Below are 26,240 nucleotides of genomic sequence, written 5' to 3'. Positions count from 1 at the left end.
AGAGAACAGCAGGGCCGCAGGAAAGCGCGTTACAATGCGCTCTCAGCAAGAGCCAGTTGAGTGCACCAGTGCGTCGATGGGGCAGGAAAGCTTTAGTACCACGAACGCCAGAGGGTTTGCTGTCTTTTTGCTTGAGCTTTTTACTCCACAATCGGCTGCGATCATGCAGCAAATATCACCAAATCAGCAGATCAGTTGGGCCTCATAAAACTGACACACAGTATTTGGGGCATTATCTGCCTTTGCGCCTGGTTCTGCAATCAATTTATGAATCGCCTTTACTATTCGACAAAGCACCAGAGGTCTGCAGACCGCGAGCTGAGTCACACTGCCAAAAACCTGCTAGGAGCAATCTCAGGTGTTAGTGGTGAACTCTGATCATCCATGACAGTTCTCAGATGCCTGGAAAAGAATGGAAGTTACAACCAGCTTTAAACGTGCAGTGCAAGGAGAACATTGCACTATGGACCAGGCAACTTAATTTTGTTGTCCAGAAAAACGCTGGGCAAGGCAGATAGTTTGTAAACAGAGATGACTGACAACAGCAATTTGTAAAGAGCAAACCAGACTTAAGGGATCCAAGTTACTTCTAGGAGAGAGTAGCAGGCCAGGCTTTGTAAAGAGCAAAGAAACTGAAGATACCATATAGCTGTCTTCTGCAAAAACTTTGACGGCCTTATGTGACATTCTCAGAAACAACAGAAATTAAATCTAGCTGAAACTCCTGCCAAGTGATGAAAAACTGATCAGAAAACTAATTCGTGACTAACTGTCAGACTAAAAATGTATGCTAAATGGATTTCACAGGACCCTACCCCAGGTTCAGTAGTATTCAATTTTTTCATTAGCAACCTGGATGATGGAGCACAGAATATGTTTATTAAATTCCTAGATGAGACCAAGCTGGAAGGAGATGCAAAGTCATTAGAGGATTAGAATTGAAATGATTGTTGGAAACTCAAGAAATAGGCAGGGGGGAAGATTTAGTCAATAGAGACAAACGTAATGACAGTTTATGTACAGGGATTACAGAAGATGGAGCCAACCTCTTCTCCGAGGTGTACAAAGAACAAGAATCAATGGGCATGAGGTACAGTGGAGGAAATTCTGTCGGGGCATAATGAAAAGGCTCTTCACCAGGAGAATGGCTGAGTACGGGAACAAGCCCCAGGGTGGGAGCGCTCCAGGCTGGGGGCTTTCCAAGCCTGGCCAGCAAAGGCCCTGAGCACCCTCAGCAGCCGTGGGGCTGGCACGACCGAGCAGGAGGGCTGGAGGAGAGGCATCCCCGGGCCTCCCTGCTCTGGGCGGCTCAGTAAGTCTGTGACACCAGGCCCAAGAACAAGCTAGGAGACAGCAGGCAGCAGACCTGCTGAAGAAGATCTGAGGATTGCAGGATCATAAGCTGCAATGAGTCAACAAAGTCACGCTTCGGCAGAAAAGGGAAAACATACCAGGATTTACAATTAGCAGCCTCACCTCTAACACGTGTGCTGTAACCCCTCCACTCTGTGCAGAACAAGTTGGCTTTCAGCTGGAGAAGGCTACTTTTAGGAACAGAGTTAAATAAAAAATATGGGGAGAATCCAGAGTAAATCAATAGTAATGACTGGATTATGCTTTCAAGGTCTCTGCAGGAAAGCCTCTGTGCTCTGGGATATTCAGCCCAGAGAACAGAAGAGCAGGTGGGGAACGGGTGATCTGACTGTAAAAACAGAAAGAAGGCAGCTGCAGCGAGGACAAAAATAATCTGTTCTCAATAACCATGGAAAAGTAATGGGCTTAAAATTCAATAAGAAAGATCCAGGTTAGATGTCAGAAAACACTTTCTGAGACCGCAGACAGCAGGAGCAGACCACCTCATGAAGTTGCAGCCAGCACCCCGTGCAGGGGGACTCACGAGCAGCTTTGCAAACACCAGTCATAAAAGTTTCAGAGCGAGCTGACTGGGGGGTGGGGTGGGCAGAAGAGCCCAAAACCCACCTTCTCAGGGTCCTTCTCAACCCTAGCTTTCTACTGCCTTCTCCAGTGGGCCGGCTGGCTCTGAACGAGGGGAGCGCAGCAAAGGTTGTCAGCCCTGGGCTTAGGGAGGTGTTCGGTGTGGGCTCCCATAGCATCCTTAATGCAAAACAGGACGGGGTGGTTTGGGCAGGTGGACGATGAGGTAGGTGGAAAGCTGGCTGGACCACCAGGCTCGGAGGGTGGTGATGGGCCATACGGAGTCCAGCTGCTGGCTGGTTACGAGCCCATTCCTCAGGGATGGACATGGGGGCCAGTACCATTTGGTGTCTTCATTGACCACCGGGACGAAGGGAGGGAAATCCCTGTCACCAGCCCTGGGAGCAGCCGACAGGCGGGAGAGCAGGGCTGCTTGTCCATGGGACCTCCCCAGGCTGGAGAAATGGGCCGATGGGGACTGGCAGGGCTCAGCCGGGAGAAGTCCCGTCCGCAGGCTGCAGCAGCCCCGTGCAGCAGGACAGGACAGGGCGACCAGCTTCCCCAAAAAGGCCTGGGGGATCTCGGGACCCCGCAGACCTGGCGCTGGCAGCACCCTCGGGCAATGGGTGCCGAGCACCTCCCAGGCAGTGATGGCCCGAGGGCAGCCCGTGGGGTGAGGGCAGGGATTGCTGCCCTCTGCTCAGCGCTGGCGAGACCTGTTGGGATCCTGGGGCCAGGCTGGGCTCACCAGCGCAGGGTGGACATTGCAGTAGTGTGGTGGGTCCCATGGGGGTCTTGGGATGGCTGGGGCTAGAGCGCAGGGGGTCAGGGGAGAGGCTGAGCGTGGGGTTTGCTCAGCCTGGAGAGGAGAAGGCGAAGGGGAGACCCTGCTGCAGCCTGTGGCTGCCTGGTGGGGTGGGGAGAGAGGATGGAGCCAGGCTCCTCTGAGGTGCCACGACAGGATGAGCAGCGCAAGCTGTGGACAGAGACATCTTCCCTCGTGGCAGGAAAAGCCTTTCACCAGAGGGAGGTTGGACACTGGCTGGGGCCCCGAGTGGCTGTGGGTCTCTGGCCTTGGAGATGCTCAGCACTTGCCCAGCCACAGCCCTGAGCAGCCCCTACTGAATAGCTACCTTATTCCCCATGAGCTAAGAAATCAAGCTGTGATACTGAGACACACGTCCTGCTCTGCAATGTGTTTGAGGGATGAATTGCACCCATGCCCAGAGGGGGACCTCAGCTCCCCACATGAGGTGCCGCTGCCCATCCCTGTGCCACTGCCCAGTGGCACCATGGACACCTCTGCCTGCCAGCACATCCCCTGGCCTGCACCCGACCATCACCAACCCCAAGCACCACCTCGGCTCTGCAGGGAGGTGGTCTTCCTATATGTACCCCCAATTCAGGCAATTATTTCCTTAAGTCAAGCCAAAGGTTTGTCTGAAGTGCTCATAGTCAGGTTAAAGGCTAAAACCTCTGACATGTGCTTGAGTTTCATGGCCAACGTCAGTCTTATCAGTTACAGATGCTAGCACAAGTGACTGAGTACACCACAGCCAGAGGAGCTCTACATCAGCAAAGCCTGTACTAAACATAACAAGAAACTTTGTTTACTTATAGCATGATTACCTAACAAAAAAACCCAACCCCTGAAAAGCACCAAAAAACCCCACTCACCACAAAAACCCATTTAGAAGAATTTAGCCTGGGTGGGGGGCAACACACAAAAATGTGGCAATCAAAAGGACAGACAACTTTTTGACAGAAAAGCAGCAGCTCTGACTATGAGATTTCAGTGAAATCAGAAGAAATTTGAAGCAACTACTTGCATACTATTTTCATATTCTGCATATGATAATCTTGTATATGTATAAATGGAAAAGTTCAACCATGAGTATCATGAGGACAAAGAAATTTGTACAAAATTGACATTTACTGATCATTAAGAAACTTGTCTGCACTTCTAAAACCTACATCAGACATGTTTGGGATGAGCTAACACAAGCAATCCCATAGCTCCATTGGCATACAAGTTTGACAGGAAAGAAATCACAATCTATGTTTAGTTTCAGCTTGGTACCAGAGTCACCTGCTCACATACATAAGCAAACCTTTAGATCAATATGAAAGAAAACTATGATGTGGGGGTTTTTTTTCCCAAATAAATAACACTGAATTATTACCTCTTGATAATTAAACGTCCAGTGCTAAGTTCACATTTTGATACGTCCTCATAGCCATCTTTATTGGCTGTGAAAGCTACATTTATGAAAAGCTCACACTTTTATAATAATTTTCCAGTGTATACCTTGGGCAAGTAAATGGTCCAAAGCAGAGTGGAAATCAAATAGACTGGATATTAGGAAAAATTTCTTCACAGAAAGGGTAGTCAAGCATTGGAACAGGCTGCCCAGAGAGGAGGTGGAGTCCCCATCCCTGGAAGTATTCAGACAACGGGCAGAGGTGGCACTTCGGGACATGGTTTAGTCTAGTCTACCCTTGATTGGTTTAGTGTGGATTTGGTAGTGTAGGTTAATGGTTGGACTGGATGATCTTAAAGGTCTTTTCCAACCTAAACGATTCTATGATTCTATAAATAGAGACAAATGGTTATACCATACAACCAAGCTCTGTCTTGCAGGTATGGTTACACCATACAACCAAGCTGCATTTTACAGGTAATTTTTCTTATATGACATGATTTTGGTACTATAAGCAGCACTCAGGCACCAACAGCAGTGGGGCCTTGGATGGATCAGCCCTGAAGGCCACAGTCTGGACATCAGAAACATTGCTGAGGAGACAAGGGAAAAGCCACCTTTGACTTTGGCCAATCAGTGTGATTTGTGGAAAACACAGACGAGAAGCCTCCATCCAGAAAAGGCACACCAAAGGTGTGGTAAAGTATCTTCCATTACTGCTAGGAAAGGAGGATTGGAAGAACACATGCAGAAAGAAAGATGACTTACCAGTTCCTGTACACCCATGTAAACACACGTGAACTAGAAACACGCCAATACCCCATTCGTTTCCCTTTGAACTACCACAGGAGCTCAAGCTCATCACCATTGCCCCTCTCCTTCCAGACTGGACACAAAAGGTACAGCATGCCCATCGTCATGCCATCCCCTTCCACCTCAGAGGAAGTCAGTGCCTCAGCAGGCTCTGGGAAAGGCAGGTGCACAATAAGCCAGCATGTGGACGAGGCTGCTTGAGAAACTGCAACTTCTCACCCAGCCTGCACGTACACGTGCGCTGCGGATGGCACTGAGGCAGCTGCACCTTTGCTGCAGAGGCGTCCTGAAGTCCTTCCTGCGTGCACCAGCTGCAAACTGCTCTACCAACACCAATTCAGCTCCAAGATGCTGCAGTAAACAGTACCTAGGGAAGACAGGGACCAAGCTCCAGGTGTCCACACCAGAAATATCAAGGGTAGAGAAATTCAACAAGTGATTCTGAAGTCAGTTGGGCACTGAAAGCACTCCTCTGATCAGGGCTGGAGCCTTCACTATAGCCAGTTATTCACTAGAGCAAATTACAGCAAGGTCTGTCATATGGCCATGGTAGTTGACCCACAGACATTCCAGGAACATACAGAGGCAGCATAATGAACCTCCAGAATTTTCCAGACGAGAAAGATCCATCTTAACATTGAGAATACCAAGTTCAGACTCCATATTAGAAATGTTAGCATTGTGAACAAGATAAAACTTGGATACTTCTTAGAAGTAAACCACTGGCATCTCTAACAGGCTTACTGAAAAAAACCAGTGCAAGGCAGGCGATGACCTGACCATAAGGACCTGGGCTTTTCCTACCTTTTATACAGGGGTAAGGGCAACTGGAAAAGCTACTTTAATAAACAAAAGGTGAAAAAATGACCCAGAGGTTCAAAGTTCAGGGTTGCCAGCACGTGACACCTGGTTTAATCCCATCAGAGTACTGGGCTCCTGAGAAAGAAAACACTTGAGTTCTTAAGACATCTGAAAAACAGGGAAGAAAAGGAAAGCAAAACCTGATGCACTGGCAGCAATTAGCCAGGTGATAAGAAACCAAAGAACTTAACCCAGCTAAGGCAGGGTCCTACCCCCAGCTTGCACCAATCACATGGAGCAGCTGGGACTGATGGGGAAACAGATGCACAGGCATCAGAAACAAACTGTTTGGAACAGCTACTGAACAGCAGCATTTTAGGATTCTCCTGCTGTTCACAGGGAAAACTCTATGTGGAAGAGAGCAGTGTTCCTGCAGCAGCCGCCAGTCTCCAGCCCCACACAAGGCAGACTGCTGAGAGACAGGAGTGGCACAGATGGCCCAACCTATTTGGTACAGAGGTGGGAAAACCAGAAGTTATCTCACAGGACACAGGGAACTAAGACAGATGGAGCCTTCCATGTCTCATCTTTATCTGTATAGAAATTAGGACATTACAGCATGGATGGGTGGACAGCTAGATGGGAAAAAACTGGCTGGATGGTTAGGCTCAGAGACTGGCTGTTAAGGGGTCATTCTCTACCCAATGGCCAGTGACAGGTGGAGCATCACAGAGGTCAAGTTTGCAGGTAACACCAAACTGGGGGGAATGGTTGATATCCACAAGGGCAGGGCTGCCACCCAGAGGGACCTGGGCAGGCTGGAGGAATAGGCCAGCAGGACCCCCATGAAATTGGACGAAGTACAAATGCAAAGTCCCATGTCTGGGAAAGAACAGCTTTGGCAATGACACAGACTGGGGAGCAGTTCAGCAGAAAAGGCCCCGGAGGTCTTGGTAGATAGCAAGCTGGATTAGAGCCACAGGGACAACGACTTTTGCAAGAGTGGAGGGTATCTCCTTCCCTCTCGCACACTTGTTAATGGAGACCCCATCAAATCATTTCTCATCAGCTGGATGTCGAACCATAGTGTGACACAGGAAGGCTGTTTCACATGCCCTCTCTACAACACCAGGTGTGGATCAGCATTCTGACAAAGTTCAGCTTACAAAGGTAAATGATTTCATTTCCAAGTCAAATCATGTAATTTGCATGCTGAGAGAGGGACACGGTCATTCACAGAATTTGAAAGGTCTTCTCTTTTGCAATTACTCTGTCAGCCTGGCATTAAGAAAAGGGAAAGGAGAAACCCAAAATACTGCAGTTGAACAGCAGCTAGCACTTAATACTTTTGTAAAAACCACAAGAGACTGTAGGCAGGCGGCCCTGGAGGACTTTGAGCTATCAATAGTCTCATGCAAGAAAAAGACTTAACTAGTGAGGGTGGGTAACCTTATCACAATATAAAAAAGCACCTCTTGAAGAGTAAGACTTCGTGACAAGTCTTCACCCTCCTAAGAGACAAAATATTGCCTCACATTGCCATCCTGAACTTAAACTTATGAATACAGGATTTCAGCTCCCTGGGATCCAGCACAAATCAGCAGTGGGAGGGAGGACACCACTGACTGATTCAGCCACCATTCATGGTGTTTGCACAACTGCCTACCCGTGCATCCGTCCACACATTCCAGTCCTCCGCTGGGTACCTTTCTGTTGTTTAGATGGGATGGTGGGTTCAACACATCAACTGCAACTGCTGGTTTTCACAGTCCCGGCTTGAGTGCCTGTCCTTTCCATAGCAGGCTCCTGACCCACAGCATGCTCCAGTGGCCAACATCCCACGTCCAGTCAGTGAGCACCTCAAGGCACATGGGAGATTTGAGAGATAGCTAGCGCTTTGGCAGCACTTTGTTTCTGATCAATGATACTGCTAAAGCAACCAGAAGGAAAAAAAAAAAACAAACCACCCAAACCAAAACAAACCAAACCTACTTTCTTTTCATCCAGTGCATTTTGAGGATACTATATCCTACCTGAAAAATGATGTCTCCATCCTTCTGTGAGAAGAATATATCTGGATGAGGCAGGGGAGCTGTGGGAAGGACTGCATCTGCACAGTGGACTCTCTTAGACAATTTATGGATGAAAAGCCAGCTAAGAGCAATTGAAGACAGATGTAGGTACAAACCTGGCTCAGGAAGACAGAGAGATGCAGACTGCCAGAAGCTGGGAAGATACTCTGGGACAATTCTTACCCTAAACCCACCCTGCTCTTGCACTCCTCCCTGAATCCCGTTACCAGCCACAAAGAGGTGAGACCGCTCCTGGCACTCCTGCCCCACCACACAGGCCATGCACGGCACTGCACTCCACAAGTGGGGGTCAGGCCCCTTTGCAGCAGGAGGAACTCAACACAGCGAGAGGTGGCATGCCACCCCAGGCAATGAGCACGCCGATTTGCCTTAGGGAAGATAACCAAGCAGATTACAACTTCTAAACCCTCTAAATTACTCACTGCTATCTCGAGTCATCTCAGGCCACTGACACCAAGCTATCTGATTAACAGTAGCAATCAAATTAACAGGAGGTATGTGCAGTAAACTGACTAAACAGCCATGCAGCAGCAAAGGTATTTACATGAGCTCCCAGCAGCCGCAGAACTGGGGGGTAGTGTGCACTCCCTCATGCAGGCTTGGTTCTCCTCTGCCATGCTGAAACTCCATCGTAGAAAGACAGCACCCCATTAGCACGGCCACGCGAAGACGATATGAAAGTGCCAGACTTTGCAGTGGACAGTGACTTAATGACATGCTGAAGTCTCGAGCAAGCAACCCAAGCAGGGAGTCGGAGCGTTTGTCTTTGAAAGCTGGGAACTCAAAGGAGCACATCACACTAATATCAGATTCTGGTTTGGATTTGCCAATAAACAAACTGATAGGATTACCAACCACAGTTTTCATTCTCTGGAACAGAAACTTCCAATTAGTTGCACTGCTTCAAAACAGAATAGGCAAACGCTGTTTTTTCCTCATTAAGACCATCTAGGACTGCAGGACATGAGCAAAATAAGAGCAGGAGCCATTTGCCTCCCTCCACCACCTGCTACACCTCCCCATGTACCACAAATGCCCAAAGCAAAAAGACTGCCCTTTCTCCATCTCTTGATTCCAAAAGTTCAGCTCATCTCAAAAGGGAGGCAGCAGTTTCCTGCAAGAAGCCCTTCCCTGGAAATAAATATCTTTACATTAAATCAGAGAGCAGTCAGATGGGACTATCCTCAATCCCCAGAGCAAAGCTCCCCAGAGAGCAGCAGTCTCTGAGCAAAGCAGACCTTGCCACATCAAGCCCTTTCACAACCAACCTCCTGAGGCGGGAGATAACACGGAGCAGATGGAGGAAGGGCTGAGCTAAGGTGGATTCACAGAGACCACAGCTGCCCACCAAGGGCTGAGCTCAGGCATCCTTCAGTGTTTGCTGTGGTTAGCAAGGTCACACCAGTCACTCAGAGCAACGTGGCGGTGGCACTCGTGCTCGTGTGCACAAGCACCACACCAGAGCCAGTCACCCCATGCTCCCCGGGCCATCGTGGAGGGGAGGACAAGCCTCACCTTCTCCGCAGACAGATACCTGCCACTTCGTCACACAAATAACACTCCCAGCTGCGGAGCTCCACTAGCTACAACCAGACAACCATCGCTTAATAGGCAAACTAATTGCATGGCAGAAATCTCAGGTTCCTGCACATGACAAAATACCAGACCACCTATAAGGATGCTCAATTTGACCTTCAAGGCCCTTTTTCCTCTCAGCATCCAAGCCAACATGGAGCACAGCTTGTAAGGAACATGGTCCCAGTCTTAATAAAGAAATTACTTTTAAACAAGATGTTAAGCTATGTATTCATTTCCTGAAACTACATAAGCATTTTTAGTTCCTCACACCGTACACACAAGTGATTCATAACTGATTATCTTCACACAGCTGCCTGATTCCTGTGTACAATCATGGTAAGTATACACGCGAGTTCTGCGTACTCTTTTTAGGACAGTATGCTTAATTTGCATTAAAATATACTTAAAATTTAAATGAAATATCCTCATGCAGAACAGAGCACCATTGCAGCAGCTTGTGGCAGCGTGTTCAGGGAGAACCACAGCCGGGTCACTGTGGCTGCCAGTGAGCGGTCGGGTCAGGTCAGAGGGTGCTTCGGCTCCCCGGAGTACTCACAACACACACGCTGCACAGGGATTTGGTGCCTTTTCAGTAAAGTCAGTCCCTCAGGACACATGAGGCTCACTAGGCATACCCACTTCTTCTGCATGGGAGGCAATGCTGGTGCAGCATGACCCAGCGTGGCAGATTTCCAGCATGTGCAGAGCATCTACCCAGCAATTCCCTGCCCGCCTCCCCCAGGACGTGCTGCTGCTCCAATGGCAGCCACTCACACACGTGCAATGAGAGCAATTGTGTCTGTAACAAGGCTTCTTTCTCACAGAGGCCATGCGTGATGTTCGCAGGGACTGTATGACATCATCGTGGTCACACTTGAAACTATGTGGCCTAAAGCCACTATAAACAACATTGAAGAAGCGAGAAAAAGCATTGCTAAATGGCTAACAATTAGTGAGCTCACCTGCAGCCACCTGAGCTGGTCTATGAGTAAGACGCTGAACACCCTCTGCTCTCAAGGGACCCCTGAAGATTAGTATTAGCTGGACATTGAGTCACAACGTTTCTGAAAGGTCCTCAGGCAAATGACTGTACTTCAATAAGAGCACAGACAGAATGGCTATTCCAAGTTCAAAAGCTTTAAAAAAGAAGGGCAAAGCAGACCTTGGATGGGAAAAGACCTCCTGCATCACAAACTACAGCCAGCAGGCAGTCACTTCCCATGATTTGCAGACTTATGGAAGGAGTCACCCTGCAAAATGACCAAGTTTCCCTTTTCCTTCTGTGTTACCCAGCATATTTACTAGAAAGCTATTCCAGTTTCACTGCTGTTGTGGCTAGAGATCTTCTAACTTCCAGTTTAAGCTTATTAACAGCAAGTTTAGGTGCATTCTTGTCTGTGGCAACACTGTCCTTTATTTCTAAGGATTCTGCTCCTTCTCTAACATTTACTGCAATATTTCTACTGACAGCAGTAACTTCTCCTTTCCACCTCCATTACACATGACCAGACAAGCCAAGCTCTTTCAGTATCCCACCGTAAGATACCACCTCACAGCCCTTTCCACGCGTACCACACATTCTTTTTCCTCCCTCCTGCTCCAGCAATTATGCCACTGTCAGAATACACATCCAGAATCAATGGTTTTGTTCCAGTAAGCTTTGCCCAAGATACGCTGCAGAGGCTGCCCTCGTCGGGGCCACGAGGAGCTCTGCGGGAGGAACGGGGCCCGGAGCTCGCTGCCTCACCTGGAATGCTGTCTGGCTGTTGTAGTTGCGAATGTCTTTGCTTGCACCGCGGAAGAGGAGAACCCGAGCGCAGCTCTCCTGTGAAAGCAAGCCAGGGGGAAAGGGGAAGAGACCAATTAGCACTGCAGACTGGTGACAACAAAGAAGCAAACCATGTGGTTTTACTGCGCTCAGAAAGCCTCCTTTGGCAGGAGTAAGGAAGGATGCTCAGCACCTAAGAGCTGGTCACCCCCAACCCCAAGCTGGCCAAGTCCACCCGCCTGTGCGCAGCTCTGGGGCACTGGCACCATGGCCATGCCCAAACGTCAGCCCAAGAGCACAGCTACAGGCACAGCGGTCACCACATGTTCCCAGGTATTGCTATTTCCTAAAGCCTTTTATTGCTTTTGTTTGGAATGCTTTGTGCTTCTAAATTATATTAATTCAACATGGTTTTGAGACCCTGTACTCTTTAATGCCGCTCTACCCACCCACCTCCGTGGACAGGCGTGTGGGTACAAAAGTCCATGATGTGCAGAACCCACCTGCCACAACTCAGCCTCCGTGTACCACTGGCTACGGCAAAACATAACAGCGTTCAATTTTTAAAGCACGGACACCTCAGAAACTGAAAATTCCCTTTGAAATAAAAACCCACATAATACAGTGTATAAAAATCTCTAGGAAGGAACAAAACCTACAGGAGAAATCCTTAGATACCGACCTCCACATCTCAGAAAGAGAACAGTGGGTGTATAAGATCAGAGAGGCCTCTTCCACCACCCTCGATTTCTCCTGAACTGAGGTTAGTGATCACACAGAAAATAAAACACAAATGGTGCCCTATGTTGCCTAGACAGTCTTCTTCAAAATTCAGAGATTAGTAGTAAGAATTTAGGGCCATTTATAAGACAGACAGGACCCCAGTCCACATGCTTTCCCCAGGGCAGGGTGAAAGCCACAGGATGTGCCCAACAAGCCCTGCTGAGGCACATGCCTGCCTCAAATGAAATGTGAGCACCTGGGCCAAATTAGCACTCTCCACCCAGGCAAACTGCTCCCTCTCAACCAGTAATGGCAGCTTGCTGTGAAGTAGGAATAGGAACCAGAGGAAAAATTACAGAATGTTAGGCAGTAAATCAGCAAAAACATCTTGGGAATGGAAACAGATTAAACCATGGACTCTTCTCTGGCCACCTGCCTCTTGAGAAATCCAAAATCAGGCTGGTGCTACAAACAGAAACAGCCTCATCCCAGGACAGAGTGTGGATACAATTCAGAAGAACCTTTCTCAGTCTGGGAACAGTACTAGCAATGAGAAGGTGCCCCAGCCCAATGTTGTGCTCTCTCTATCTCAGGCAGGCTGGTGCCCCATCTACACTTTCTTGTTCTCATGCCCCAAATCACACAGATGTACCTGGTTATAGAGAGCACAAATATGCAGAGCAGTGTTTCCTGAGGCATTCTGTGCAGTCATATCAGCTCCATAGAAGAGAAGATGCTCCAGGTGCTGAACATGGCCATAGCGACATGCCTGCTCAAAACGCAAAACGGAAAAAAGAAATAGAAAAAGAAAATCAGGGAGCAGCAGGAAAATGACAAATCCCACAACAGCCTCTGCTGGATTCATCCATGCTAGAAAAGTTGAATGAGGCTGGACCTGTAACCTGAAAAGTCTGGTTAACATGCACAGAGACACACTGCTGCTCCTTACAGCAATACACACCTGAATACTTATTGGACAAATTACCTCTAGATCAATTGCAACTTTTGGATCACCATCATACTGGTACCAGGGCCTCCTCCAGACTGTTTGCTATCTCAGTATAATTATCCAGTGAAAAGAAGCCCTGAAGCACATGCAGGCAAAGAGGACAACGGCCCCACATCTCTAGTTAACTGGTGTGGTATTTGCCTCTACGTTTGGTCTATCCTGGGACCAGCAGTCCTCAAAGTTCTGCCAAGGCAATGTAGGATGGAGGCAGGAAGGAGGACAGTCATATCCAGTAAATCAAGATCACAAACACACATCTCTTGTTTTTCTCATTCTCATCCTTAGCTGTGCCAGTACTCATCCACCTTGCAGGGAGCTGACAGCTGGGTGCTTCAGGAGGCCACGGGCCCAAAGGCAACCTGCCCTCCCAGTGGTCCAAGACAAGGGGACTCTAGGCAGAGCCAGCGCATCCTTCCTTCTCCCAAAGTGTCTTGGTCTTGAAGCACAAAGCCGGCTCAGGTCCCTTAACCCCTAGCCCATGTCTTCCCTAAGCCAAATCCACTTGTCAATGTATAAAACAGGGACAGATACAGCTGTGGTTTGGAACCAGGATGCCTCAGGCATTGGACTGAGATCCCCAAAGCACTATCCTGTGAGCCAGTCATAATCTGGGGAGGATCCCAGACACTACTGACTGAGGCCAGAAGAAAACAGCCTGAGCACTGGCGTGGGATGGGAGCCAGGGCTGGCACACCACGAGCAAGTCCTCCACACAGGAGCATGGCCCCCTGTGCCGGCCACCCTCGCCAAGCAGTGCCTCCACTGCCTGTGGCACTCAAGGGGATGGGATGACCCCCTCCATCGGCAGCAGGACAGTGGTCATCCCGGCCGGATCCCGTCCCACCGTTCCCACCTGGTGGATCTCCTGCCAGCCATTCTCATCCACGCAGCCGAGCCGGGCGTAGTCGTGCAGCAGGAGCTCACAGCAGTAGGGATCCCCCCCCACCATGGCACTGTGGTACAGGGGCGTCAGCCCCCGGCTGTCCTTGTAGTCCGGGGAGGCACCTAGGTCCAGCAGCGTCTGCAAGAGAAGCACCTGCTTCACTCTGCAGCTTCAGGCGGCCGCCCAGTAGGAAAACCTGTGCCGCAGAGGGTCTGGGGATGCTCTGGCCACTGCAGCAGGCAGTGCTCACCCCATCTTCCCCCCAAGGCTCACATTATCAGTGCCACGCTTCTGTAAAGGGCTGTGCTCCCAACAGCAATGCAAGAGATGCTTTGGCCCAGGGAGGGCACAACCCTGCCAGCAGCCGGGACAGGGTGGGAGGAGGAGCTGGTGCTGAGGCACAGGGCAGAGGGGAGGGAGAGACCCCCGCGGTGTCTCCCCCCAACTCACCAGCAGCGCTGCGTGGTTGCGGCACCGGACGGCCTTGTGAAGAGCTGTCATTCCCTCCCGTGTCCGGAAATCCAGGTGTGCTCCCCCATTGCGTAGTGCCTTGATCATCTCGGTGCTGAGCTCCAGCTGAGCGGCCGCGGTCAGGGGACACTCTGCAGAGCGCCGGGAGAGAGACGGGTGAGAACTGCGGGGGCACCCCCCCTTGACACGCACCGCGGCACCACCGGCCTCTCGCTCAGCCACGTCTGGGCTCCAGCAACGCAGGGTGCTCCCCACTGCCCTCGAGGTTGCTGCACCAAACCCCGCATCTGCTCCCAGACCCACTCAGACCTCGGTGGTTTTCCCAACCACCGTGCAGGCACGGTCCGAGCAGCTTAGAGACTGTCCATTGGCTCCTTTTGGGTGTGGATGAGAGCTCCGCAGAGGAGAGGGGAGAGGAAAGCGCTGGCAGTTTAACAAATGGCAGAAATACCGTTGCTGGCTCTTATGCTGCAGGAAAGCACACATCTGGACACACCATTTATACAAAGGGGAGAAGGGGGTGAAAACTGGTATCCTCATTCAGCTTCTCCCTGCAGCAAGGCATAGAGAAGGGGCTGCTTTTTCAGGGGGAGAGGCACAGCTATGCGCCCCAGAATCACCACCAGCATCCACAGAGCTGTCCTGAGCTCCTCTACACGTGGCTGTCCCGCAGCCAGTCCTCACCGCCTCACATCACCAGCAGCAACCTCCAGACGTGAAATGCTCGCCCCAAATGGGAGCAAGGCCCTGCGCCTGTGCCGCCCCCCGTGCCTCTGAGGACCCTGGGTGCCGCACAGCGGAGCCCGCACAAACTCGCCAGCTGGTTCAGTCCCAGCCCCACCCAGGACCAGTCCTGACTCCCGGGACTCCCCAGCACGTAGGACTTGCTCCACTTAGGGATATAATTTGAGCAGGCAACGGAAGACCTATGGAAATCGCCTTCAGCAGTCCTCCCTCACCAAGTGCACCCCCACCGGCCCCCAGCCACCCTCTGCTTTGGTTTCGCAGGTGGGAGCAGGAGCCCTGATGCACACCTGTTGCTCTTTACCAGCGGCAGCTCTGAAATGCAGAAAGGCGCCTCTGTGCCAGGCAGGCAAAGCCTCTTCCGATGAGAGATGCTATGCCCTCCCCCAAGGACCGGATTTCAGCATCCAACTGTTGGCCGAACGCTGCCTTGACAGGTTTGCCTACCTGCAGCCCCCACCGCGGTCCTCACAGGGACAAGCGTGCAGGACCTCTCCTTGGGCGGAGGCCGTGGTGCTGACACGGGATGGGGGTTTCTGTCCTACCCTGATGGTGTTTGGGAGATCTGAGCTGCAAAAGGACTGTGCTCGCCTACCCACAGCCTGATTCGATAGCACAAGGTCCTTTGATATAAAATGAGTGATGTCTCCTTAAGAGACAGACTGTTTTTCTGAACATTTTAATTATAATTAAATAAATTTGTTTTCTTCAGAGTGCAATATTACAAAAAAAAAAAAAAGGGTACGCCCTCTTCCTCAAACAAATCTCTAGGTCTTTCCATCCAAATCCCCCATACCACAAATGGAGCAAAATAAGATGCCATCAGCTAGAAATACAGTTGTATATTTTTTTAGAAAGGTACCTAATTTGCACATAAATTAAAATCTCTCAATTTAGTAGAAATAACTATTTAAATGAGAATAATGAAATGCTTTGAGATACAAATAAAAAAGAATATGAATATTAATTTTAGAGCATTGTTATTAGCCAAATTTTTAAACGAGATAGGTAGAGGTCAGACAAGGTTCTGTGGCTTCGCTAAAACTCTCTGAGTTTTGTGCTATGAGACACCAATATAAAAAATGAAAATTACTGAAGACTGTTGTCAAGAGGATTAAAGATGGATGGGTTCACCAATAAGAGGAATCACCAGTAAATGAGCATGTTACAGCTGGGTCTTCTAAGGACCTGTCCTCAGCTCAAAACTGTCAATCATTTTTAACAACAATCTGGAAGAAAATAGGAAGTAATCTCTAAGAAATTTCACACACACAGACACTATGTCGTTATATATGGCAAAGTCAGTGGTACAATGAATAAAATGGCTACATGCATTCATTGCCCAATGCCAAACTTTAGCAGAGGCCAGGTGCAATGCTTTATAGCTAGAAAATAAGGGATGCATTTTAAGCATGAAGGTAATTACAATTGTAACAATGTATGTATTACATGGGAATGTAATGGTGTCCACACGACTAGCAATGTCACCCGAGAAAAAGCAGTGGAAATATTTCCTTAGCTCGGCAATAGCAGTGAAGATAAGGGTTTGGTGGAGGATTGTTGGTAATGGTCTACAACCCTTCCCACACCGGGTGCAGCCACTGGGAGAGAGCAGTGCCAGTCACGGCATAAGAAACGGTGGAAAACGCCACCACTTGTCACGACTAACAGACGGGTGCACTGCTGATGTGGTGCTGGGGGAGGTTCTCGGAAGACCTGGGTGGAGTCCGCAGAGACATCACTGTGGTCTCTGTGGTTCAGAGGAGCTGGGCAGCCGCAGTGCAAGCGCAGTCTGCTCTTCCACCAAAGCAGGATGGGGATGGGAAGTCCTGATTCACACACCCACTGCACACCAAGGGAGATGAAGAGCAGGTGACCATGGGTGAACTCCTGGGGCAGGAGAGCCTTTCTCCTCCTCTCCACCAACACCAAAAGCGCCTGCTGCGCAGCTCCCCAGCTCTCATAGCCCAGCTCTTTAGCCAGGGCCACCTCCAGCCGAAGGCAAAGGGAAGCTAGAGAGGAGAGTCTAGTGAAGTTACGGTCTTTTAAGGACTGTCACTTATCTTCTGTGCCAAATACCATTGCCTTAATTTCTGTTGTTATCACTGACTTTCAGCTACTGCTTTTTCACCATAATTTCTATAAAATCTCTTCCTTTACCTATGGTTATTTTTAATTATTTTGAGAGCACGTATTTGGCCCTTGCAGTGTGATAAGAACTCAGACTGCTACAAACTTCAGGTTGTGCATTTGAACTGAAGTATCCCCACCAGTCCCTGCTCCAGGCATTTACTTCCATTTCCACATGCAGTTAAATCACCAGTCTTTTTTCAATATCTCAGTTTAAATGAGACAAACTTTTCAAAGAGGCAAAAGACACAGAAAACAAGGGTTCAAATCTTCCTTTAGTCTCAGTTATTAATGTGCCAAATTCAGTTGAAAAATCTATCACATTATCTTGAATCCCAAAGACCTGAGAAAGGTCCAAATAGGGCATTTCAAGATGCACAGAATGAACTGCAGCTAGCAATTTGTTCACTAAATCTAATCTAATCACTATCTAATCTAGGATTTTAGTGATTACACTCTGCTAATTCTTGGAAACGTGCGTATCCAAATATATGCTTGAAGTAATTAACTAATAAGTGCACAAGAGCCTTTGCAGCAAACGAGAACCATCAAGACAACACATCGCATGTTGCATAGCGTAAGAAACTGATTAATGGACGTAAGAAGGAGCTGCAGGTTGGACTCTGCCTGCGGGCTGTCAGGCAGCCGAGCTCCACAGCGTGGGTCTGACACCAGTGCTCCCTCTGACGCTCACTGAACTGCTCTAATGGGAAGAGCTCACATGGCAAAGCCAGCCCCCAGCTGTGCATGGCAGCTGCTCTAGTGCACCCGATCCCTGACGGGGGTGAGATTAAATTCTGCAGCCAAAATCTACAACAGCAAACTGGGGCTAGCAGACAAGAGCTGTACTTGGAGCACCACCTATGCTCAGAGGAATAGAAGCCTGGGGAAGGAGCAGGTGACGTGGTCCGGGTCTAAAAAGCTGTTAGTGGGACTGTTCCTTTAATCAATGTGTTATAGGGAAGCAGAGGTGGGGATTGGAACAGCTTCCCGAAGGATTTCCTCGTGCAAAGAGCACCCTTGCATTCCAGCAGCCTGACTGGTGAGAGCGGCACAGCACTGGGGCAGGATGCTGCCGAGGCAGCATTTGACTCTGGCAGCTGGAGCACAAAGCAGGTCCAGGAAAGCTTGCCGGAGTTCTTTTCTGCTCCACTTAAAGGAATATTTTCTCTATGTTTTTGTCTTGTAACTATGTTTTCTCTTCGTTCTGCTAAAAGAAGCTTAGAATGAAAAGCATGCTAATGTTTTAATTGCAAACAAGGTATTCAGGCAATCCTCAGGTTGGTCACTTCTGTGAAAGCAATGAATCCAAACAAGGCTGCACATTGTGGAATAAAATGTCTGAGCTCCCGTACCCAGAACCAGACCAAGATCCCCTGTTCCTGCCAACTGCAGCCATCTCTGCTCTGGATCAGGTGTTATCCACGCACCCCCCAGAAGCCGGCAGCAAAGAGACAACTTGAGAGGACAGCCACTGTGTCACACAATGTGGATGCTCCTCTACAGCCTCACAGAAGAAACAAACTGCGGAGGCGCCTCACATTCGGGGGGTGTCATGAGAATTGGAATTCACGCAGCGAGGGAAGGTGAGAAACCCCAGAGAGTGCTCCAATAGGAGCAGGAACAATCACTCCACTCTGATACCAGAATTTAAAAAAAAAAAAAACACCAAAACCAATTTTTTTTAAATCTGTGTTACTCCAGGACTTAATTTATCATCTAGGAAAAGGGAGGATCTCTGTTTAAGTTGAGATGACAACAGACTTAATACAAAAGTTTTCATGCAAGCTACTAGAGAGGAGGGGTACTGTCTACACAGTATTCCTATACAGACCTATAGTACACAATAACAGAAAATATCTGCCTATGACAAATACCACCTATAAGTAGAACCTCATGGTAGTGTTTTTCAGCTCTAGGTAAAAACATCACAAGATGACATTTCATCTCCCATTTCAGCTAAATGCAAACATATCATTTTTCATTCATCTCCAGTTGCACATTAAATTCAAAGAAATGCTACCAGTTTGCTTCAAAAAAAAAAAAAAAAAAGAAAAAAGGTTTAAAGCAACTAGATTAACAGATTTTAAACTGAGAAGGATGATAACTTTACAAACTGCAAGTCACTGGATTTTCATCTAGTGTTTCCCCCATCTAACCACAACTGCTGGCTGAACCAAAGTAACTTTTAGCTACTAAAATTGAAAGCAACAGAAAATATATCATGTATGAAGGTGAGTTATTCAGGTTGTTAATCAAGTAATTGCGCACGTGTACCTTGAATGCGTTATGCCACAGCTAGCAGGCAGTCTGGATGCAGTGCAGCCTAAGCAGGAGAGGAGCAAGCTCCCCATGCCTTGGGCGGAGGGTTTTTTCCTAACAGTAAGCAGAAGGTTGAGAAAGCACTATCATGCACAGCAAGTATTTCTCCCCAATTACTTATTCCTGCTGCTATTTGTCCTCACTTTGTATTGGGGCCACAGTCCGTATTGCTGCACACAGTCAAGAATACTTCTTTGTAAATGCAATGATTTCCTCTCATTCTCCTGCTGTTCCCCAGTTGCCATCCTATGTTAAATATTGAGGATTGCCTTTCTCTTTTCTATGTGCTAAACTATCACTCAGACTTGGGTCTAATTTTAGAATAATTGTAACTTCTCAAGTATTTTTTTTACACCCTTAAAATGTACCTACAGGAAGCAACTGTGAAATTTTTCTTTTAATCTCTTTCAAAGACTGTTAATCTTTCCTAGAATATCTTCCCAGCAATCCTGCAGCACTGAACCGTGAATGATGGCAAATTGGGCTGCAATGGTTTAAGACATGGCTCTTCTCTGCTCTCTCACCCCAGCAGAGTCAGGGGAAGGGGAACATGTGCTGCGCTTCAGCTGCCTCAGTGCAGCTTAAAACCACTCCCAAAAGCAGCTTAAATGAAGATACCAGGCTTCATGCTGAAGTGGCTGGGACGACACCGTATCTTCCTGTTGGCTCTGCTGTGAGGAAGGCACCACGAAGCACAGAATATTTTACGGTGCAGCCAGTGTTATTTGAAGTCCATTAACAGGATTTAACTCCCCAGAAGACCATTGCTCCAAGCAAGGAACATCGAGCTCTCCCTGAGGAGCTCCCTGCATACACAGGAACTGCTCTGTTCAGAAGAATTCAGCACAGGACAAGCACGCAACACCTGCACAGATGAGGCGTGAGGAGACCCTGGTGTGACCAGGCTGGAACGCCCCCGTGTCTCCAGCAAACCTAGAGTTGACGTTAGAAATACAAATGACCTGTACTAACAGCAGAAGGGAAATGTTTCCCTCCTAACGGGGACAACTTGGATGACAAATCCCGGACTGCGGCTGCTATGTGTCCTGGGAAGAGAAAGAACAGCACATGCTGGAAAGAGAAACTGAGAGTAAGTGCAGGTATTTTGGTGGCCCATATGAACTGGGCAAACGTGCGTCATCCTTCCCACCTACAAAGCAGATACATCCCCTTTGGAACTGCTAGAATTTAAACCTCGGACACGGTTATATGACCTCTCTCCTTTAAAAGAAATACTTCATGAGCAAGGGGAGACCTCTTCTTTCTGGAAAACCTAGCAGGCTGCAGATAAGACTATTAATTTCCCTGTGTTGAGTAGGATCATGGATAATGACCCACAAATAATTTCTGCAGGGACATTTTTTTCCCCAGGTCAAGAGGGGAAGAAGAAAAGGTTACAGAAACTGAGAAGAGGATGAATAATTTTTATTAGGGATCTATACTACAAAGTCTTTGAGACAGTAGTACTGAATTCGCTGCCTCAAAAATCAGCAGAGCAGTTACAAACTGCCTTTGGATGGGCATGAGGGGAACACTTGTATTGCACAGGAGTGGATGAAGCAGCAAGCTTTAGCTCCTGAAGGGCTGAATTTCTAAAACCTGAAGGGTTTGAGTTCCCCCCTCCACTTTTGTACAAGGAAGGAGAATAAATGATGTTTGTAATTATCCAAGCTGCTGAAGACCTGGCCATACAGAAATGAGCATTTGGTGTCAGGGCCTATTTGCAACACCCCGGTAGACTCATCCCTAGAGACACAGTGGATAAAAGAGCATTGCTAATAGCAATGGTGCTCTGCCTAAAAGGAGAGTAGATTTACTACAGTGATTTTGTAAAGGATGGCTGAGAAATTAAGAATAGCACTTATGCACTGCAGCTTTTTCTATCTTTGCTAAATACCAAGCACTGGAAATACCATCATTTATTTATTCCTTCTCTTGAAATCTTAATTGGACATCTGCCCACGGTTCCATCACTTTACTGACAAACCTGAAAGCTCCAGGTTAAAAATTCAGTATAGAAGTATTCCTGACCAAGAAAAGACTAAGGTTTTCAAAGTATCTAGGAGAGTGGAGGCTTGACTTGGCAGCAAAGTGGCCTCTTCTCTCTCCATGCACAGTACGCGTGCAGGTCCTTAAAGGAGACACTGAGTAGCAGGCAAGAAAACTTAGAAGACCTTTTGGAAAGAGAGTGTTTCCTCCCTGTGTTTGTATCCTCTCTAGTTTCAGCTTTTACCAGATTCCCACATCTGAGAGTCCTGGCTGATGGGCCAGGTGGGCATCTCCTGGCAAAGATGGAGAGGAGCACTGTTTCAGAAGGACTTGGGATGAGGACGATCAAAAAGTCCCTGAGAAGCTGAAGAAGGCCAAAGCCAAAAACCAAAACTACAAGATCTAAAAGATTTTGGGTTCCTGGAGATGGTGCAATGAGGGATGGCTCCTGAATAGAGAACACTTATGGAAGTTTGTGGCATCATTGTCTTCAGAAAGTGGAGGGCCAGAGGAGGATTTATTACTGGTAACTGTCTCCACTTTGGCTGTTATACTCAAATATCGCTATGGGCTGAAGGGATGGAGCAAAGGCACTGTTAGTTCAGTATTTAACTTTGGCCACATCATCATCTGACCTGGCATTCAGAGAGACAGAAAACCTTGCCCCACAGGCTTTGGGGGCAAACAGCCTCCCTGCACTTTGCCAAGCCCTCCCGGCCCCCCAGACACATGTTACGAGCTCTTCTGCCTCTGCCTGCCAGGTAGCACAGCCTGTGCATCTGTCCCTAAATTTCTCCTGGAACGCTTCTGCTGAATTCAGTGGGGAAAAGACCGTTTCCACGATTGCTGGCTGGCCGGGAGGCAGGGACGTGAAGCAGTGATTCCTACCCCCATTGCACGGTGCCTGTCCAGCCTCCCGCTGGCTCTTGGGGCTGTCCCCTGCATGCAGGGAGTGCTCAGCAGCCTGGTCTGCAACAGCCCCCTGCTTCCCAGAGGAGGAAAAAAAACCACATTCACAGCATTACTCCTTGTCTCAGAGACCAGGTTGCAATACCGCTGGTCCCCATGCCGTGCGGCCTTGCCACGGGAAGCTTGGCCACATCAGTGGATCTCCCTGGCCAGCTGGAGGGAATGTGGGGTCCCAGGGGGTAGCTCCCAGGCACCTGTAGATTCACAGATGGTTTCAGATACAATAACCTTATTGAAGGCTTCTGTGCTTCAACAGGAAGGCTTCCCCACAGGCTGCAAGTAAGCTTTAAGAGCAAACATAATGAAAGAGGCAGCTCATACAAACCCAGTCAGGTTCTGTCCAGAACTGTAGGCACAAAAGTTCTTGAACTAGCTCAGCCTTGGCATAATCAAAGTCCAAATCACCAAAGGTCTTCCCCATTCTGGAAGAGGATATTAAGTATTAAGTTAATGGTCTCCTTTCTCTCTACAACCTTTCGCTGCTTCCACAGGGACTGGCAAGGAGATGGTGTCCTGCAAGGAGACTTCACTGGCTTCAATCTCAGCAACTCCCTCCATTCCCAGGTTTCCTGTGTCCGGCAAGTCCCAGTGTCCTTCCCAGTTTGGGTAAGCCAACAGCTTCCTCCTTTGATTAACCTTGGAGACTACGCACACTCATTTACCAAACCTTCTGCATTGCAGACTGAGACTTGGTTAAGCCCCTTGAATATAAAACTACAAACCGAAATATTCTTCCATCTATGACCCTTGGCTAGCTAACACAAAGACAGAGCAGGCAGGACACAGAACAATCACATTTTTACTCTACCATTCACCAAAATAAACCACTATCCTGCACATACATATATTTATTTTCTTCCAGGACACGATGGTACAAAAAAGGATTACAACTGACACACATCAGTCATACTGCTTAATATACTCCCATAAAGGGCAGTATGAAAACTTGTAGCAGAAAACAAATAATCTGAGAAAAATAGTGCTCTTTCTCACTGCCCAATACCCTAAAGTTCAGATAAAAATGCACTGGATTCTTAACAGCAGCAAAAAAGCATTGATAGGAAACAGGGAGAGGCCTCTAGTTAAAGGAGTCAGACACCACAAAGGTGCGGTACTTGTACACCATGTACTGCTGTTGGGTTTTTAACACTGAGCATACCACTGTTTACTTCTTGTAATGATCAGCATTACAAAACAGGCATCACTGATAACACTAAGACCTTTACCAGGAGGTAGAGAGGCAAGTGTCCTTTCTAATCTTGCTTTTCCACATGGGCTTGCACACAGAACTCTAACCTAAGGGTCCATCTATGTGTGCTGTCATGGTGCAGTCACTTACTTGAAAAAAAGAAAAAAATTGCTAAACTAAAGAAAACTAGCCCAAAGATACTTAGCTTGATAAAAGAGCTATTTGTTAAGCCTCTTCCAAACCAACTTTAAGATATTCACATTAAAATAACTGTCTTTGCTGTTTTGTGCAACCTTTAAAATTCATACCATAAATTACAGCAGTGCAATTTTACATGGGAACACTCTGAAGGGTTGTTAAAATATCCTCTTCCAACTGCAATTGTGCTGGTTGAAGAGGCTGCCTCCCCCAGCCTTCCTCCACTGTTTGTTCACTACCCTACACTTGGAGGGCCTCCATCCCAGCATGCTAGCTCAGCTCTTCACAGGAGTCTCACCTAACATTTTTCAGCAAAAATGAGCCACATTTTTTTCCAAAACTTGGGTTGAATGATTAGGTACTTGAGATAAATTAGTTATTTTCTTGCAGAGGAACAGAAGGGAGGCAGGTTGGAAGCAGAATTCCACAATAAATCCCAGAAACATTTCCTTGATGGGAATTGCTATCTCTGCCTGAGCTCCACCTCATCAGAAAGGCAGTACAACCACATACAATGCCTCCAAATTCAGTGTCTCAGCTATTTATCCAAAGAAGCCCTAAAGATGATTAAACTATTAAACACATTATAGCAGGGCCCCTATGCTTTGATAAGTCTATCTGGAAGAATCCTTGTTTAAGGAGTCTCCTACCACTATCAGAAAGGCCACTTGCATGATTTCACCCTAAGCACTGCAAAAGTGGCAAGCCACAACAACAGTGACACCCACCAAGCTGCAGACCCATGAAGAGACCACAGAGAACAGAGCTGCTTGCATTTCACTCAGGGATGGGCAATGCACTGACAGTATAGCAGTATCACAACATTGCACACGTAGCACAAAACTGTACCAGCATGACTGACTGCTGATCCTGTCACAGGACCACATGGTCCACAATGCTGCTCTCATGCTCTGCCACATAGGGTCCCTGCCTCCTCTTCATCTTTCATCCAGCAATTCAGGAAATTCTAGTTTAGTAAACAAGTCCATTGAAAATAGGACTGCCAAAGAGAACTTTCATAGGGAATATGGTTTCTTCTTTTTGGGCATGGACCTATTCCAGCTGCATGAGCGGAAGAGCTATGCCAAGCTGCCTGCACTATGCTTTCCTTTCTACAGAGGGAAAGAACCAGTCCTGCATATGAAGTGTGATCTGGTGACAGATGAAAGATATGGATCAGAAGTGCACATAGCACCATTATGCAACATCTGAAATATGAACACTTACGGGAGGATAGCTGGACAGCTAGACTCAGGAGCCAGCCCTAGAGGCAGCCCAAGGAGAAGGCTCTGCAGAGAGGGAACTGGAGAGACAGAGAAAGCAGAGCATCAAGATGGGCAACAGAACAGGAGTACCAACCATGACCAGTGCCTCTGTGAGGAACCTGGCTGGGAGCAGCAAGCAGTTACTACAGAAACACTCATGTCCAGACCAAAGCAAAATGGGTACATCAAAGAAGGATGGAGAAGGGAGTTTGAGATGGTTTTTCTTTCCTAGTATAACTCTGTATTCATTACTATTATGGCCAGAAGTGAAATATTTAAAAAAAAAAAAAGACAAATGTATTTTATTTTCTACAATTTCTATTTGCTTGCAGCAAGACCATCAGCTCATATTTCTCACATTTTATAAAAAGATTCATGAGAGGCTCAGTTCCTGAAAAGCATCACCAAGAAAGACTGTTCTAAGTGTGAGACCAAAACAGCGGACTGTCTTCTTCAAGCCAAACCCAGAGGGATGGGGTTCAGCCTGCATGCCTAAGTCTGGGTACATAAGCTCCCACCACAGTTAATGGAGACGTGGTGGACAACTTGGTGGAGCACAGCTGAGCTCACCTGCAGCAGTCCGCGGGTGGGACTGAGCCACCCGCAAAGACCTCGGCCGGCACCGCAGGCGTCGATCCCACCCAACCTCCCGGTCATGGCAAGAGGCAGCTCTCCTGCCAGCCCCACACCGAGCCTGTGAGGTCCACACTGACATCTCTCATGAGATGCCCAGTTCAGGCGACTGACTCCAGCCTCAGGGCTGGCCGCTGAAACGTGTCTGGGTGCCCTTCACCACAATCTGGAAATCTTGCCAAGGGAATGGGAACCATGCAGCGGCACTTGCATTTACGTGTCTGATCATGGAAGCTGAGGACAGGCCACAATTTTCCTTTAGTGCTGGATGAGCCTGTGAAATTAAAGGGCAGAAATTTGCTAGTAATGGGGCATGAGAACACAGAAGGAAAGCTGAAGGACAAAAAAGCCCACGTGCTCATCCCAGAGATCCCTTCAGTCCTAAAAGCAAGACAAGGCATCGGGCAAAAAACACTGGAAGTGACTCACCAGCCACATGATGGGAGCAAAGCAGAGATGTTCCAGCCCATTCTGGAGGACTCTCAGTAAACAACCGGACAGAGGTGAGATAATGATCTTGGCTGAG

The 26,240-nt window shown here is 48.1% G+C and overlaps 1 protein-coding gene across 1 annotated transcript in view; it reads right to left on the bottom strand.

The window, feature by feature from the left end:
- SHANK3 (SH3 and multiple ankyrin repeat domains 3) overlaps positions 1-26,240 on the bottom strand; it is a 356,977-nt gene that overhangs the window by 269,394 nt on the left and 61,343 nt on the right. The window contains 4 exon segments of the mRNA XM_075708911.1: positions 11,169-11,246; positions 12,565-12,681; positions 13,775-13,942; positions 14,255-14,406. Of these exon segments, the coding sequence (XP_075565026.1) occupies positions 11,169-11,246; positions 12,565-12,681; positions 13,775-13,942; positions 14,255-14,406 (515 nt within the window).

Source organism: Pelecanus crispus, chromosome 1, assembly GCF_030463565.1.
Source record: "Pelecanus crispus isolate bPelCri1 chromosome 1, bPelCri1.pri, whole genome shotgun sequence".
Classification (NCBI taxonomy): Eukaryota; Metazoa; Chordata; class Aves; order Pelecaniformes; family Pelecanidae; genus Pelecanus; species Pelecanus crispus.
This window is presented reverse-complemented; position numbering and strand designations above follow the sequence as displayed.